Source organism: Cherax quadricarinatus, chromosome 2 (assembly GCF_038502225.1).
Source record: "Cherax quadricarinatus isolate ZL_2023a chromosome 2, ASM3850222v1, whole genome shotgun sequence".
NCBI lineage: Eukaryota > Metazoa > Arthropoda > Malacostraca > Decapoda > Parastacidae > Cherax > Cherax quadricarinatus.
The window spans coordinates 60,239,646-60,258,795 of NC_091293.1; the positions used below are offsets into that span (position 1 = coordinate 60,239,646).

Below are 19,150 nucleotides of genomic sequence, written 5' to 3' on the forward strand. Positions count from 1 at the left end.
TATTATTGGCTTTAGGTGAGTTACTGCTGTTAATCCCCAGGCACAAATAGCATAGGTGAGGTAGGGATAGATGAGTGAATAGTATAGTGTGAGTAGGGCTGATTGTGGTACATTGTAATGTATCTTGGAGAGGATCCCAACTGTTTTAAATACTTTTTTTGTTATTCGTGTTATTTGTTGGATATGGGTGTTGAATTTCAGGTTGTTGTCAAGGTGCAGGACCAGGAATTTGCCCTCATTATGTTTAGCACTAAGAGTGTTGTCAATCATTATGTTCAGCTGGGCAACACCTGTTCTGCTCCCAGACATAATGTAGAAGGTTTTGTCAGTATTTAGTGTAAGTTTATTAGCAGTTATCCAGGTCAATATTTTTACAAGCTCTTCGTTAACAATAGTGTTGAGTGAGGCAAGATTAGGGTGGGAGATGACATCAGTCATGTCGTCAGCAAAGAGAATAGGTTTAAGGTGTTGAGATAAATTAGAAAGATCATTAATGTATAAGAGGAAGAGCAGGGGTCCAAGGACACTTCCCTGTGGTACTCCAGTATCCAGCGGTCTTATTGATGAGGTTGTGTCATTAACCCTTTGAGGGTCGACAGGCCCTCTCCGAAACTCGTTCTCAGGGTCGGCCAAATTTAAAAAAAAAAAAAATTATTTTCTCTTATGAAAAGATAGAGAATCTTTTCCCGATCACAAAGACACCAAAAGTTTGAAATTTGATAGAAAACTTACGGAATTATGCTCTCGCAAAGTTAGCGGTCTCGGCGATGTTTACGCATCGGCGTTTTTGCCCACTTTGAGCCCCATTTTCGGCCAATTTCACTGTACTAGTCGACAAAAAACATGAATATTTCGCTAGAACTCCATTTTTTCTATCGAATGGGTGCAAGAAACCACCCATTTATGAAATTCAACTATCCAGTACAGTGGTCAGAATTTAGCAATTTTGCCAATTTCACACAAATTTCAAAAGATGCCAATTTCCGAATAGGGTCCAGAATAAACAAGAAAGACATTCCTGGCACTAAAATGACATTTCCTCTAGTCATTAGTCACGTCTCAAGGCCCCTCTTATATTCTTTTGCTTTCCACTTTGAATTTTTATTTTCACAAAAAATATAAGATTTACTGTTATGCAGACTACTGCATTAGTGTAAAAAATGGTATAAATATTATTGGTGCACTTGTGAAAGAATATTAGACTCACCAGTTGACGTGTATTGCACGTTTGGCACGATTTGTTTACTTTTGAAGTTTGGTAAAAATCGAACATTTCTGCTACTTTGAGCTCAATTTCAAGGCACCTTTCATTGTAAAACCAGTCAAAATCAACTCAATTTCTGTAATATGTCTTCCATTCTATAAAATGAGACTAAGAAAACTAGAATACAACAATAAATACCATACGAAAATACACTGCAAAGTCGCTGATTTATTAAAAAAAAATGGTCAAAGTTTTTTTTTTCTCATTATGCACTGTGTGCTGCAGGATTTTTTTTAGACTGTGCACACTGACCACATAGACCCATTCTTTCATATGAAGGCCTACCAGCTTTCTCCCACTAGATTTGAGGCCGCTAGAATTTATGAGTACAGTGGACCCCCACATACCGATGGCATCACATAACGATTAATCCGCATACCGCTTGCTTTAATCGCAAAAATTTTGCCTCGCATACCGCTTAAAAACCCGCTCACCGATTTTCGTCCGAGACGCGTCCAATGTGCGGCCTGAGCCACGCTCACATGTTCCGCCGGTGGCATTGTTTACCAGCCAGCCTCCGCGGTAACATCCAAGCATACAATCGGAATATTTCGTATTATTACAGTGTTTTCGGTGCTTTTTCTGGAAAATAAGTGACCATGGGCCCCAAGAAAGCTTCTAGTGCCAACCCTACAGCAATAAGGGTGAGAATTACAATAGAGATGAAGAAAAAGATCATTGATAAGTATGAAAGTGGAGTGCGTGTCTCCGAGCTGGCCAGGTTGTATAATAAACCCCAATCAACCATCGCTACTATTGGTGGTACAGCTGCTGCTGCTGCTGCACTGTCAGCTGCTGCTGCTGCTGTAGCATCGTCTGCTGCTGCTGTAACATCGTCTGTTGCTGCTGTAGCATCGTCTGTTGCTGCTGTACCACCGTCAGCTGCTGCTGCTGCTGTAGCATCGTCTGCTGCTGCTGTAACATCGTCTGTTGCTGCTGTAGCATCGTCTGTTGCTGCTGTACCACCGTCAGCTGCTGCTGCTGCTGTAGCATCGTCTGCTGCTGCTGTAACATCATCTGTTGCTGCTGTAGCATCGTCTGCTGCTGCTGTAGCATCGTCTGTTGCTGCTGTACCACCGTCAGCTGCTGCTGCTGCTGTAGCATCGTCTGCTGCTGCTGTAGCATCGTCTGCTACTGCTGTAGCATCGTCTGTTGCTGCTGTACCACCGTCAGCTGCTGCTGCTGCTGTAGCATCGTCTGCTGCTGCTGTAGCATCGTCTGCTGCTGCTGTAGCATCGTCTGCTGCTGCTGTAGCATCGTCTGTTGCTGCTGTACCACCGTCAGCTGCTGCTGCTGCTGTAGCATTGTCTGCTGCTGCTGTAGCATCGTCTGCTGCTGCTGTAGCATCGTCTGTTGCTGCTGTAGCATCGTCTGTTGCTGCTGTACCACCGTCAGCTGCTGCTGCTGCTGTAGCACCGTTGTTGGTGTGGCTTATTGAGAATACCAAGAAACAATTAACCCCAGAGGATTTGCCACCCAGGATAACCCAAAAAAGTCAGTGTCATCGAAGACTGTCTAACTTATTTCCATTGGGGTCCTTAATCTTGTCTCCCAGGATACAACCCACACAAGTCGACTAACACCCAGGTGAACAGGGAAAAATGCCTGGAACTAGTGCTCATATTGGTGAATTTAAAGCCAGCAAAGGTTGGTTTGAGAGATTTAAGAATCGTAGTGGCATACACAGTGTGATAAGGCCTGTTCTGGAAGAAAATGCCAAACAGGACCTACAGTACTCAGGAGGAAAAGGCACTCCCAGGACACAGTGTCTCATCAGTCATTGCTGCATCTTCAATAAAGGTAAGTGTCATTTATTCTTCATTTAGTAGACTAGTACATGCACAATATATACTGTGCATGTACTACTCTACTATTGTGCATGTATCCTTCTCTTTGTGTGTAGGAAAATGTATATTTCATGTGGTAAAATTTTTTTTTTCATACTTTTGGGTGTCTTGCATGGATTAATTTGATTTCCATTATTTCTTATGGGGAAAATTCATTCGCATACCGATTATTTCACATAACAATGACCCCTCTTGCACGGATTAAAATCGGTATGCGGGGGTCCACTGTACTAGTACGTCAAAAACCCCTACGCGTAAGACGTACTAGTACGACCAAAACCCTCAAAGGGTTAATAGAGATGTATTGATGCCTGTTAGTAAGGTAGAATCTGCCATAATGATCAAGTTTGTGGTGTAAGATGCTGTGGTCTGCTGTATCAAAAGCTTTCCTTAGGTCGATAAGGAGTCCTAATGGATATTCATTTTTTCAAGTGCTGTGTAAAGCGAGTCTAACATTATCACAATTGCGTCATTTGTGCTTTTGCTTTTCCTGAAGCCAAATTGGCAGGGGTTAAGGATGCTTTGCACTGTTATAAAAGAATATAATCTCTTGTGCACAAGTTTCTTGAAGATTTTGGATAGCAACGGCAAGTTTGATATTGGCCTGTAGTTGTTTACATCTGTGGGGTCACCACTTTGTGTATTGGTGTGACCCTTGCTATCTTGAGTAGTGCCGGGAAAGTGCAGGTTTCTAGTGATTTGTTAAAGAGTAATGAAATACAGTGGACCCCCGACATTCGATATTAATCCGTTCCTGAGAGCTCATCGAATGTCGAAAATATCGAAAGTTGAGTTAATTTTCCCCATAAGAAATAATGGAAATCAAATTAATCTGTGTAAGACACCCAAAAGTATGAAAAAAAAAATTTTACCACATGAAATATTAAGTTTAATGCAATAGAATAATTACAATAACAATAGATTAATAACAATAGAATAATTGACACTTACCTTTAATGAAGATCTGGTGATGATTGATGGGATGGGAGGAGGGGAGAGTGTGGATGGTGATAGTGTTTAGAAGGGGAATCCCCTTCCATTAGGACTTGAGGTATCAAGCCTTTTTCCAGGGTTACTTCCCTTCTTCTTTTAATGCCACTAGGACCAGCTTGAGAGTCACTGGACTTCTGTCGCACAACATATCTTTCCATAGAGCTCTGTACCTCCTGTTCCTTTAAGATTTGTCTAAAATGGGCCACAACATTGTCATTGTAATAGTCACCAGCATGGCTTGCAATAGCTGTGTTAGGGTGATTTTCATCCATAAAGGTTTGCAGTTCAACCCACTTTGCACACATTTCCTTAATCTTTGAAGTAGGCACAGTGGATTCCACAACTGGCATAGGCTTCTCAGGGTTAGCCCCAAACCCTTCAAAATCTTTCTTAATTTCCATACTAATTCTCACCCTTTTTACCACAGGGTTGGCACTAGAAGCTTTCTTGGGGCCCGTGGTGAATTATTTTGTAGAAACAAGCACCAAAAACAGTGATAATATGGATAATATGGAATGTACCGAATGTATCCTTAGATGCGCGCACACTGGCTGGCTTGTAAACACTGGCACACATGGGGCAGTTCAGGCCACACGTCTCGTACGAATCATATCGAATAGCGGGTTTTCGATTGAATGTCGAGGCGAAATTTTTGCGTTAAAATGCATCGAATGTCGGATTTATCGAATGTCGATGCCATCGAATGTCGGGGGTCCACTGTAGCTGACGAAAGAACATGAGCTGCTCATTTGTACAATACTGGAGGAACTTGAGCCAGATTTCCTGATTTATTTTTAAGTGACTTAATAATCGTGGTGACTTCTGTGAGCTTGGTTGGTGCAAGATAGGAGGAGGTTGGGAAATTCTCATCTAATAAATTGCTTGCTTGGGCATTGGTACCTGGGATTTTGCTGCCAAGATTTGATCCTATGGTTGAAAAAAAGTCATTTATCTTGTTAATTGTATCAGTAGGCTATAGTTGGGTTTCATTCGGTTTAGTTAGGACAGTATATCCACAGAGAGAAAGCTTACATTGTGTTGGAAGCTAAACATTGTTGTCATCGTCGTCGTTGTTTGTGAGAGAGAGAGAGAGAGAGAGAGAGAGAGAGAGACAGACAGACAGACAGAGAGAGAGACAGAGAGAGACAGAGAGAGAGACAGAAAGACAGAGAGAAAGACAGAGAGAGAGAGAGAGAGAGAGAGAGACAGACAGACAGACAGACAGACAGACACAGAGACAGACAGAGACAGAGAGACAGAGAGAGAGAGAGAGAGAGACAGAGACAGACAGAGACACAGACAGACAGACAGAGACAGACAGACAGAGACAGACAGACAGAGACAGACAGACAGAGACAGACAGACAGACAGACACAGACAGACAGACAGACACACACACACACACACACACACACACACACACACACACACACACACACACACACACACACACACACACACACACACACACACACACACACACACACCACTTGTGCTTGCATTGTGTTGGAAGCTAAACAGTATTGTATTTAATATTATCATTTTCATTTTCTTTTTTTTTTTTCAACAAGTCGGCCGTCTCCCACTGAGGCAGGGTGACCCAAAAAGAAAGAAAATCCCCAAAAAGAAAATACTTTCATCATCATTCAACACTTTCACCTCACTCACACATAATCACTGTTTTTGCAGAGGTGCCCAGAATACAATGATTTAGAAGTATATACATATAAAAAAATACACAATACTGTACAGTATTTCCCTCCAAACTGCCAATATCCCAAACCCCTCCTTTAGAGTGCAGGCATTGTATTTACCGTTTCCAGGACTCAAGTCCGGTTATATAAAATAACCGGTTTCCGTGAATCCCTTCACTAGCTATTACCCTGCTCACACTCCAACAGCTCGTCAGGTCCCAAATACCATTTGTCTCCATTCACTCCTATCTAACACTCTCACGAACGCTTGCTGGAAGTCCAAACCCCTTGCCCACAACACCTCCTTTACCCCCTCCCTCCAACCTTTTCGAGGACGACCTCTACCCCGCCTTCCTTCCCCTACAGTTTTATACACTCTCCATGTCATTCTACTTCGATCCATTCTCTCTAAATGACCAAACCACCTCAACAAACCCTCTTCAGCCCTCTGACTAATACTTTTATTAACTCCACACCTTCTCCTAATTTCCACACTCAGAATTTTCTGCATAATATTTACACCACACATTGCCCTTAGACAGGACAACTCCACTGCCTCCAACTGCCTCCTTGCTGCAGCATTTACAACCCAAGCTTCACATTATTATTATCATAATGCAAACACTTTACATTGTACACAATGTAAAATGTTTGTACAGTATTATTCAAGTTTATTCTCTATAATGGTTACAGTGTGGGGTTTACAGGTTTTGGGTATGTGGTTTACATGTTATAAAATACTAATTACAGAGGGGGCCACTAGGACACCTAGCATGGCTAGGCATTTCGAGCAGACTTAGATTAATTCTTAACATTAAATCCTTACAGATTGTGAGTTTAGCAATGTGAATGCTTTTGTTTTGGCACAATACAAGGTGTCTATATTTGAGCATCATATGCAAACTTATGACTAGTTAGGATTTATTATTTTAAAATTAAGATTAGTATTTCTGGGTTTATAGTCAGTGGGTGAATGAGTGTAATTTTGAACCACCAGGTGGTTATCATGTAGTTAGTTGTCAGGGTGGATCAGGGAGATAAGGTGTTTTCTAACTGTAGTTTTGAAAGTGATGAATGTGTCTGCAGTTCTAGAGTTTTCAGGTAGGGTGTTCCAGATTTTAGGTCCTTTGAAATACATTGAATTTTTGTAAAGGTTTAGTCGAACACTGGGAATGTCATAGAGATGTTTGTGTCTGGTGTTATGCCTGTGGATCCTGTCAGAACTATCAAGAATGCATTTTAGGTCAAGGTTAATATTGGAATTTAAGGTCCTGTAGATATAGATTGCACAGTAGTAAGTGTGGATGTTCTGAACAGGGAGTAAGTTTAGATCTGTGAAGAGTGGGGGGGGGGGGGTGTTGCAGAGATGGGATTTAGTGATTCTTCTTACTGCGGCTTTTTGTTGGGTTATTATTGGCTTTAGGTGTGTTGCTGAAGTTGAACCCCAAGCACAGATAGCATAGGTGAGGTAGGGATATACAAGTGAATGGTATAGTGTGAGAAGGGCAGTTTGCGGCACGTAGTATCGTATCTTGGAGAGGATCCCCACCATTTTGGATACTTTTTTTGTTATGTGTTGGATATGGGTGCTGAAATTTAGGTTGTTGTCGAGGTATAGGCCAAGGAATTTGCCCTCATTATGTCTGGCAATTAGAGTGTTGTCGATCTTAATGTTAATTTGCGCAGCACCTGCTCTGCTACCAAACATAATATAGTAGGTTTTGCCAGTGTTAAGTGTAAGTTTATTGGCTGTCATCCAAGTTGATATTTTGAGCAGCTCCTCGTTAACAATGGTGTTGAGGGTGGCAAGATTAGGGTGGAAGATGACATAAGTCGTGTTGTCGGTAAAGAGAATGGGTTTCAGGTGTTGGGATATGTTTGGAAGATCATTGATGTAAATGAGGAAGAGCAGGGGTCCAAGGACACTTCCCTGCGGAACTCCAGTATCAAGTGGCCGTATTGATGAGGCTGTGTCTTTAATGGTGACATACTGATACGTATTAGAAAGGTAGGATTTAAAATATGCAAGCACATGGCCTCTTATACTATAGTGGTCAAGTTTGTGGAGTAGGATGTTGTGGTCTACTGTGTCAAACGCTTTTCTTAGGTCAATAAAAATTCCTAGCGTATGGTATAATACAAACATTTGTTTGTTTACATCCTCTGCATCTCTGTCCTGTCTCTGATTTATTCATTTTATCTCGTTTACTCACCTCTCACCCTACATTACGACTAGAAATATTTTAAGGTAAGTAGTGAGTAAACTGTATATGCATTTTATCACTCTGGGATGCTTTAAATGTTAAGTAGATGGGGTGCGGTTGCCTGGCTGTCTACCATACCTACAACACCTGATTTCTTACAATAAATACTACTCATAGGATAAGATTTCGTTCGGATTTTTAACCCCAGAGGGTTAGCCACTCAGGATAACCCAAGAAAGGCAGTGTGTCATCGAGGACTGTCTGTCTTATTTCCATTGGGGTATTCAGTTTTGTCCCCCAGGATGCGACCCACACCAGTCGACTAAAACTCGGGTACCTGTTTGCTGCTAGGTGAACAGGACCACAGGTACAGAAACATGTTGAAATGTTTCCACCCCACCAGGAATCGAACCCAGGCCCTCCATGTGTGAAGCAAGAGCTTTGCCAGCCAGGCCACAGGGCCACATTTCACCCTACATTAACCCTTTGAGGGTTTTCGTCGTACTAGTACATCTTACGCGTAGGGGTTTTTGACGTACTAGTACTCATAAATTCTAGCGGCCTCAAATCTAGTGGGAGAAAGCTGGTAGGCCTTCATATGAAAGAATGGGTCTATGTGGTCAGTGTGCACAGTCTAAAAAAAATCCTGCAGCACACAGTGCATAATGAGAAAAAAAAACTTTGACCATTTTTTTTTAATAAATCAGCGACTTTGCAGTGTATTTTCGTATGGTATTTATTGTTGTATTCTAGTTTTCTTGGTCTCATTTTATAGAATGGAAGACATATTACAGAAATTGAGATGATTTTGACTGGTTTTACAAAGAAAGGTGCCTTGAAATTGAGCTCAAAGTAGCAGAAATGTTCGATTTTTACCAAACTTCAAAAGTAAACAAATCGTGCCAAGCGTGCAGTACACGTCAACTGGTGAGTCTAATATTCTTTCACAAGTGCACCAATAATATTTATACCATTTTTTACACTAATGCAGTAGTCTGCATAACAGTAAATCTTATATTTTTTGTGAAAATAAAAATTCAAAGTGGAAAGCAAAAGAATATAAGAGGGGCCTTGAGACATGACTAATGACTAGAGGCAATGTCATTTTAGTGCCAGGAATGTCTTTCTTGTTTATTCTGGACCCTATTCGGAAATTGGCATCTTTTGAAATTTGTGTGAAATTGGCAAAATTGCTAAATTCTGACCACTGTACTGGATAGTTGAATTTCATAAATGGGTGGTTTCTTGCACTCATTCGATAGAAAAAATATAGTTCTAGCGAAATATTCATGTTTTTAGTCAACTAGTACAGTGAAATTGGCCGAAAATGGGGCTCAAAGTGGGCAAAATCGCTGATGCGTAAACATCGCCGAGACCGCTAACTTTGCGAGAGCATAATTCCGTAAGTTTTCTATCAAATTTCAAACTTTTGGTGTCTTTATGATCGGGAAAAGATTCTCTATCTTTTCATAAGAGAAAATAATTTTTTTTTTTTAAATTTGGCCGACCCTGAGAACGAGTTTCGGAGAGGGCCTGTCAACCCTCAAAGGGTTAACCCTTTCAGGGTTGGTGCCATACTAGTACGGCTTGTGTGCCAGGGTTGGTGCTGTACTTGTACTCTTAAATTCTAGCGGCTTCAAATTAAGCAGGAAACAGCTGGTAGGCCTAGATGTGAGAGAATGGGTCTGTGTGGTCAGTGTGCGCGGTAGGAAAAAATTCGGGGATCCAGTGGTACATTGTGGGAATGCCATTTTAGTACACCTTGCTCACCATGCCTCGTGGTAAGAAACTCCTCACTCCTTGGCGAACTGGGACACTTTTGTTCTCCAGTGACAGTTCTAATACAGATGGAAGTGCCAGTGAAGATGAGTTTCAAGGTTTTGATGAGGTTGTGACTGAAACTAATGACCATAATACCAGTAATAGTGAGGAAAACCCAGACGACCCTCAGCCATCCACCTCTGGTGATGGGCCATCTTGGTCACGTTCAGTTGTGCCAGAACGGAAGAGGAAACTCTTATTTTCCCATGTCCAGGACTCAGATGTGAGCAATGGTGATGATAGTGATAGTGAATATGAACTCCCAGCTCTTGAAAACAGTTCCAGTAGTGAGAGTGAAGTAGAATATTCTCCAGTGAAGCGTCAGTATATACGATCGTATATGCGCTCTGGTAGTGTGCCATACGCTATTCCAAGGTGAAGGAGTACATCTCGGAGTACATCCTATGGCTGTACAACAGGAACAGATAGTGAAAATGAAGATGATAGTGGTGCAATTGGGATGGAAAATGTGCATGCATCTGTTGGTGGTAGTGGCGGTGCCAGCCGAGAGGCACCAGCAGCGGGCAATGCTGCCACTCACACTGCTGCCTCAGCAGTACTACAACGAAGGCCACCATCCCCAACCCACCCACCCACCACACCAGCCTCCACAGCCACACCCACCTGTCAATATCCAGTACCCACCAGCAGACCACACTTGGGATTGGCAGGATGCTGCCAATTTTGTTCCCAGTGCCCATCACTTTGATGAAAGTCAAAGTGGAATACGGCCATCTTGTACACTTGGGAACAATGCCACTGAACTGGAATGTTTCGAGTTATTCTTTGACGAACCCCTGATGGAAATTGTCAGGGAAAGCAACAGATACTTCGATTACACCATGGCAAACACAATACTTTCACCAAACTCACAGGTACACCAGTGGAAGGGGACAACTGTGGTTGAGATGTATCTTTTGTTTGCCACTATAATGCTTAGGTGATGAAAGATAGGATATCAGATTGGAGGGAGAAAGTATGGAGGAGGTGAATGTATTCAGATATTTGGGAGTGGACGTGTCAGCGGATGGGTCTATGAAAGATGAGGTGAATCATAGAATTGATGAGGGGAAAAGGGTGAGTGGTGCACTTAGGAGTCTGTGGAGACAAAGAACTTTGTCCTTGGAGGCAAAGAGGGTAATGTATGAGAGTATAGTTTTACCAACGCTCTTATATGGGTGTGAAGCATGGGTGATGAATGTTGCAGCGAGGAGAAGGCTGGAGGCAGTGGAGATGTCACGTCTGAGGGCAATGTGTGGTGTGAATATAATGCAGAGAACTCATAGTTTGGAAGTTAGGAGGAGGTGCGGGATTGTCCAGAGGGCTGAGGAAGGGTTGTTGAGGTGGTTCGGACATGTAGAGAGAATGGAGCGAAACAGAGTGACTTCAAGAGTGTATCAGTCTGTAGTGGAAGGAAGGTGGGGTAGGGGTCGGCCTAGGAAAGGTTGGAGGGAGGGGGTAAAGGAGGTTTTGTGTGCGAGGGCCTTGGACTTCCGGCAGGTATGCGTGAGCGTGTTTGATAGGAGTGAATGGAGACAAATGGTTTTTAATACTTGACGTGCTGTTGGAGTGTGAGCAAAGTAACATTTATGAAGGGGTTCAGTGTGATAATAAAATAAAATAAAATATAATGCTTATGCCACATGTGTATAAGTACAGTGTCAAATCATACTGGTCGACAGAACTGCCTGATTGCAACCCCAGGTTTCAGTGATATAATAGGAGTGAATCGATTTGTGCTACTATTATGTATGCTTCACTTCTCAGACAAAACCAGGCCTGACAGAAATGAAAGGTTATATAAGAATAGGAATGTGTTTGTGTATCTGAAACAAAAATTCAGTAGTATGTATTTTTATCCCTTCAGGAAGCTTGTTATTGATGAGTCTTTGATTCTGTTCAAAGGAAGACTCTCATTCAAGCAGTACATACCAAGCAAGAGGAAACGCTTTGGTATAAAGTTGTTTGTGCTTTATTATTACTACAGTGGTCTTGTATTGGATATAATTGTGTACACTGGAAGTAATACATTGCGAGATACCAGGAAGTTACTGGGTATTTCTGGTGATGTGGTTAGAACAATGATGGAACCATATCTTGGTAAGGGGCATATATTATATACTGATAACTGGTACACAAGCCCCCTTACTCAGTGATTTCTTGCGAGTGAACATGACAGATGTGTGTGGCACAGTGTGTGCAAATTGTAAACATATGCCCAGGTTCGACGCTGGCACTCGTAGAGGTGAGGTGCAGGCATTTGCTGCAAATGACATCATGGCATTTCGGTGGCATGACAAACGAGATGTCACACTGTTGTCTTCAGTTCACCCTAACGAAATGGCAGACACTGGCAGGCAGCATAGAGAGAGCAATGAACCCATTCTAAAACCTGCAGCTGTGATTGACTACACCCTCAATATGCATTCAGTGGACAAATGTGACATGCAGATTGGGTTTGCTGATTGTGTTCCATATTCTGGACATTTCCACGCTCAATGCTTATAATGTGTATAAGATGAGGACCAGAAACAAACCACCATATGGTGAATTTTGTTTATCTGTCATCAGACAAATAATAATCAAGTACCAAGGAACAACACCTGCAATAGAAAACCGCCCACGAAATTATCAACAACTGCCTTCTCATCTGAAGCATGGTGATCACTTCCTTACAAAACTGCCTGCTACTGCTTTCAAGAAAAAGGCTCAGAAGACGTGTTACATCTGTGCACATACAAAAAAACATCCACAACAATGCAGAGATGCTTGTTTTATGTGTGAGGAGTATAAAACACCACTGTGCATGACACCATGTTTCAAGGACTTCCACAGGCTGCAGAACTTCTAGAAACATGTCCTGTGACTGTATATGTGTATAGAAAATATAGAAAAATAGTAATAAACATTTTATATTGTTCATTTGTGTAAACAAGTTTTGTAAGCAATATAGTGACAGTGTTTGTGCAGTTATTGTGTAATATAGAAAGAGAAAAAACTTACAAAATAGTGCTCATGTTGGCCTCACAGGCCATAAAAGTTACTTGAAAAAAAAAATATAAAAAATAATAGAAAAAAAGTATAAAGGAACAAAATAAACGATTACCGGGTGACCGGCAGTCAGCGATCTTGCTGTATGCTGTTCACTTTCTGTCAACTTTATGCCTCCATATCTCAGTAAGTATTGATGGCAAAAAAAATTTTTTTAGCCTATAAAATTTAGAAAAAAAAAAACTATCTTTTCTAAGATAAAATTTTTTTTTTCTTTTTTTGGAATATTTTCCGACCCTGAGAACAGGTTTGGGAGAGGGCCTGCCGACCCTGAAAGGGTTAAACCTACAAATATTTTATAGGTAAGTAATGAATGTACTATATGTGTATTTTACTTTTTTATTTTTTTTTTAATGCCTAGTTCTGTTGCTATCTTAATATATATTAGTGTAAACTTGTTATCTGGCATTTACTGTATATGCGTAAGTTTATGTATAAGTGGAAAAAGGGCATTCCACTTTACGGCAATTTCCACTTTACGGTGGTACCCTGGAAAATAACCTGCCGTATAAGTGGGCCCTACTGTATATCAAAATCTAAATTGTTATTAGTTGAAATGTAAAACTACTGGAACTAATTTGTATGTCTCATAAGAAAAAAAAATGTTATTAATGGAAGAATACTAAAGAAGTTTGGGTCATAAAATAATGTAATTTTTGTGCATTAGTAAATAATCTCTCCATTCCAGTAAAATGATGGGCTCTTCATACTTGAACTGTTCTTAAGAGACTAAGTCACTGTAGCACAAACCACAATGATGCAAGTAAACGGTGATCACTTCCTAGCTTAAGAATTATGATTGTTTTAAAAATGAGTATTTCCTCAGTGTGTGTGTGTTTCTATGTGAGGAATTTTCTTAAAAAAAAAAAAAAAAAAAATCTGTAAAATATAGAACCCCAACCAATAACAGAAAAATGATGATTCTTTTTTTTTCAACAAACCGGCCATATCCCACCAAGGCAGGGTGGCCCAAAAAGAAAAACGAAAGTTTCTATTTTTAAATTTAGTAATCTATACGGGAGAAGGGGTTACTAGCCCCTTGCTCCCAGCATTTTAGTCGCCTCTTACAACACACATGGCTTACGGAGGAAGAATTCTGTTCCACTTCCCCATGGAGATAAGAGGAAATAAACAAGAATAAGAACTAGAAAGAAAATAGAAGAAAACCCAGAGGGGTGTGTATATATATGCTTGTACATGTATGTGTAGTGTGACCTAAGTGTAAGTAGAAGTAGCAAGACGTACCTGAAATCTTGCATGTTTATGAAACAGAAAAAGGACACCAGCAATCCTACCATCATGTAAAACAATTGCAGGCTTTCGTTTTACACTTACATGGCAGGACGGTAGTACCTCCCGGGGCGGTTGCTGTCTACCAACCTACTACCTAGAAAAAATGATGAATGAAGAAATTAAAAAAACTTATAACTGAAAGTACAATGTAGAATGGAATAATATGGTGCACCATTAGGTGATGCAACCTTTCTGGCAAAATATGTAACTCCTTTCCTTTCCCCTTCATTATTGTTTTCTAGACCACCAAGGTCAATTAATCTAATAACAAAACTCAAGTGTAATTCTGAAACAGACTGAATTTGCTTTGCACAAGAAAACATGGTTGAACTTTTTTAAGGAAATTCAGTTATATTATAAGTGTGTCTTGCTTTATATAACTGATGTGTTCCCAGACCAGAGCAGTTGTATTAAGCTCAGTCAGGCCATCAACACGATTCCTCATAACAAGACTCTTTGATACGTTTTGCCATTCGCACAGATCTCAAACCGAAAATGTGTATCATGCATACAGAATTATGAATAGAAATTGAACATTGCATTATAGTGAATTTGTATAAAATGAACATGCATAATCAAAGGAAACCTGCATAGTAGATCATTGATTAATGGGCATACGGTTATTCTGCCTCTAACATTATCTAGCAATTTTGTTTGATCCTGCACCTAAACAAATACGTAATGTGAAAAGAAACATTGAAAACAATGGGGCCATACAAAAATTGTGATCATCCAGCACTGAAAATCTGATGCTCCCTACCAACAAAGGGGCAGCCACATAATTGATCATCTACTGTGACATTGTTATTATACATATGTTAGTGCAAACAAAAATTCTCATTACTTTTGATTCTTTTTTAAGGTTAAGTTCACACAGATAAACAAGTGCTAGTTTCTTATAGCATTTGTGATATGGCTGAAACTTACTTCAGGTTCATAATCATCTTATAATGACATTAGTTGGAATGAATTTTTATTTTTTTATATAATTAGGACTTTGTTCTTAGTACCCCTGAAGCAGTAAAACAAATTATTGCTTTACAAAATATCTGTATGGAGTAAAAAATTTTTCTAGCACATAAGTAAATTTAATTCACGATGATATATCTCTTGACAGAGCGGCTGTTACAGCAAGACAGGCTAGTAACAAAAAACAAGGCGGTGGAAGTGCAAGCCGAACTCAGAGTACCAGTAATGGGAGCAGCAAGAGTATCAATAGACACTTTTCACCAGCTTCAGGAGGTCCTAGGCCAACTGGTCATACTCAGCCTGTGCACTCGCTCAACCTCTCCAAACTTCAAGGTGGCATGGTAAGCAGACAGTTCTAAGAATTTAAAAGGTACTCTGAGATAAAATCAGTTAACAGCAAATTTAACCTTTTAACTGTCATGGTGTTGATTTACACCTCTCCACTAGTGTTCCAAATATGGTAGGGGCCCTGCTTTATGGCGTTCCACCAATATGGATATTTCAAATTACAGTGGACCCTTGAGTTTCGTGATTAATCCATTCCAGAGACTCTGCCGACTGGCGAAATTCATGATTGGCAAATCTATTTTCCCCATAAGAAATAATGGAAACCCAATTAATCCGTTTCAGACAGCCAAAAGTATTAACAAAAAATATTTTTTTTAACCCTTTCAGGGTCCCCAGGCCCTTTCCCAGACTTGTTCTCAGGGTCGCCCAAATTTAAAAAAAAAAATATTTTTTCTTATGAAAAGATAGAGAATCTTTTCCTGATCATAATGACACCAAAAGTATGAAATTTGATGGAAAACTTACAGAATTATGCTCTCACAAAGTTATCGGTCTCGACAATGTTTACGCATCATTGATTTTGCCCACTTTGAGCCCTATTTTCGGCCAATTCCAGTGTACTAGTCAACAAAAATCATAACTATTTCACTAGAACTCCATTTTTTCTATCGAATGAGCACAAGAAACCACCCATTTACTGATTTCAACTATCCAGTACAGTGGTCAGAATTTAGCAATTTTGCCAATTTCACACAAATTTCAAAAGATGCCAATTTCCAAATAGGGTCCAGAATAAACAAGAAAGACATTCCTGGCACTAAAATAACATTTCCTCTGTTCATTAGTCACATCCCCGCACCCCTCTTACATTCTTTTGCTTTCCACTTTGAAATTTTATTCTCACAAAAAAATAGAAGATTTACTGTTATGCAGACCACTGCATTAGTGTAGAAATGGTGTGGTGAAACGTTTCCTCAATAAAGATACCCAAGAGTTGCACATGTGTCTAACTTAACATCGTGTCAGTTCTCTGAACCATTCATCTACAATCCTGTCAGACACTGCAACTTCTTGGGATCTTAATACTTGGAAATTCTTCACTTGCCTAACCCTTGGGCACGACCTACTTCCACATTGGACAAATGTGACAACACCTACGACTGCTGCACCTCTCCTGCCTATGGTTTATAAGCTGACTCTTCGCTTATATGCCATATTCTATTCAAGATTGATGGACTGACCACATCAACTCAAGGTTGAGGGACTGATTACCTCATTCTCCTCCTGTTCTTCAAGTTTCTCCTTTGTTTGGACTGATGAAGCCACTGTGTTGCAAAACATTTCCTCAATAAAGATACCCAAGAGTTGCACATGTGTCTAAATTAACATCGTGTCGGTTCTCTGAACCATTCATCTATAGTTCAGGATTGTTTTTTGAGGCAGTTTGTGACAGAGCCTACAAGGAGAAATAACCTGCTCGACTTGGTTCTGGCAAATAAGGAAACCCTTGTTAACCCTTTCAGGGTTGGTGCCGTACTAGTACGGCTTGCACACCAGGGTTGGTGCCGTACTAGTATGCATAAATTCTAGCACCTTCAAATATAGCGAGAGAAAGCTGGTAGGCCTACATATGAAAGAATGGGTCTATGTGGCCAGTGTGCACAGTATAAAAAAAATACTGCAGCACAGTGCATAATGAGAAAAAAAAAACGTGTTTTTGGTTTAAAACAGCGATTTTGCAGTGTATTTTCGTATGCTATTTATGGTTGTATTCTAGCTTTCCTGGTCTCATTTTATAGAATGGAAGACATATTACAGAAATTGAGATGATTTTGATTGGTTTCACAATGGAAAGTACCTTGAAATTGAGCTCAAAGTAGCAGAAATGTTCGATATTTGCCAAAGTTCAAAAGTAAACAAAACATGCCATGTGTCCGATACACGTCAACTGGTGAGTCTAATATTCTTTCACAAGTGCGCTGATATTATTTATACCATTTCTACACCATTTCTACACTAATGCAGTAGTCTGCATAACAGTAAATCTATTTTTGTGAGAATAAAAATTCAAAGTGGAAAGCAAAAGAAATGTAACAGAGGCCTGGGGACATGACTAATGAACATAGGAAATGTTATATTAGTGCCAGGAATGTGTCTTGTTTATTCTGGACCCTGTTTGGAAATTGGCATCTTTTGAAATTTGTGTGAAATTGGCAAAATTGCCAATTTCGGACCACTTTATTGTATAGTTGAAATCGGTAAATGGGTGGTTTCTTGTACTTATTCGATAGAAAAAATAGAGTTCTAGCGAAATAGTTATGATTTTTGTTGATTGGTACATTGGAATTGAAGGAAAATAGGGCTCAATGTGGGCAAAATCGCCAATGCGTAAACATCGTCGAGATCTCTAACTTCACAAGAGCATAATTCCGTAAGTTTTCCATCAAATTTCATACTTTTGGTGTCATTATGATCGGGAAAAGATTCTCTATCACTTCATAAGAAATTTTTTTTTTTTTTTCTAAAAATTTCTGACCCTGAGAACAAGTTTAGGAGAGGGCCTGCTGACCCTGAAAGGGTTAATAATTTAGAAATTACAAAGGAACTTGGCACAAGCAATCACAAATCAATTACCTTTAGCATTGAATGGAAGTATGACAGTAGGGATAATTCAGTAATGGTCCCAGATTTTCGCTTAGCAGGTTACAATGGGCTTAGAGAACACTTATCATCTGTGGACTGGGGGTAACGAAGAGAGCTATCAGTATGACAGCTTTCTTAACAAATACATGCTGCCCAAAGAACATTTAGCCCATATAAGGAAATTAGATCAAATAGAAATGACCCAAAATGGATGAATAATAGGTGAGGGTCATCTTATGAATCGGTACATTGACATTAAGAGGGACGTTAAAAAGGGGATAAGAAAAGCTAAACGGAGGTACGAAATTAAAGTTGCTAGGGATTCGAAAACTAACCCAAAAAGTTTTTTCCAGGTTTATAGAACAAAAGTTAGGGATAAGATAGGGCCCCTTAAAAATAATTTGGGGCATTTTACTGACAAAGAGAATGAAATGTGCTTGATTTTAAATAATTATTTTCTCTCGGTTTTTACACAGGAACACATTAACAGTATCCCAGTAATTAATTTTTATAGTGGACCTGAAGAAGATAAATTATGTAACATCACAGTCACTAATGAAATGGTTATGAAGCAAATGGACACTAAAATAAGCATAAAAGTCAGTACGGTATAGGACACTGAAAAAGTACAGGAAGACATAAACGGTTTTCCAGTGGGCAGTGGAAAACATGACGTTCAATGGTGATAAGTTCCAGCTGCTTAGGTATGGAAAGAATGAAGTACTCAAAAGGAGCACTATATACAAAACTCAAGAGGGTCACCAAATAAAACGTAAGGAACACGTAAAAGACCTAGGAATAATTCTGTCAGCGGACCTTTCTTTTAAAGACCATAACAAGACAAAGATCACGACAGGCAGGAAGATGACTGGGTGGGTATTGAGAACTTTCAAAACAAGGGAAACAATGCCGATGGTGACACTTCAAATAGCTAGTGCTCCCTCACTTAGAATATTGCTCAGTGCTGACGGCCCTGTTCAGGGCAGGAGAAATATCGAAGCTGGAACAAATACAGAGATCGTTTACGGCTCACATTGAGCCAGTAAAGCACCTAAACTACTGGGAATGCCTTCAAGTCTTGAA

The 19,150-nt window shown here is 40.0% G+C and overlaps 1 protein-coding gene across 1 annotated transcript in view; it reads left to right on the top strand.

Annotated features, from left to right (window-relative positions):
* LOC128684437 (AN1-type zinc finger protein 2A) overlaps positions 1-19,150 on the top strand; it is an 84,161-nt gene that overhangs the window by 50,547 nt on the left and 14,464 nt on the right. Inside the window, exon 5 of the mRNA XM_053770595.2 lies at positions 15,285-15,477. Coding sequence (XP_053626570.2) covers positions 15,285-15,477 — 193 coding nt within the window. The remainder of the gene's footprint in view (positions 1-15,284; positions 15,478-19,150) is intronic.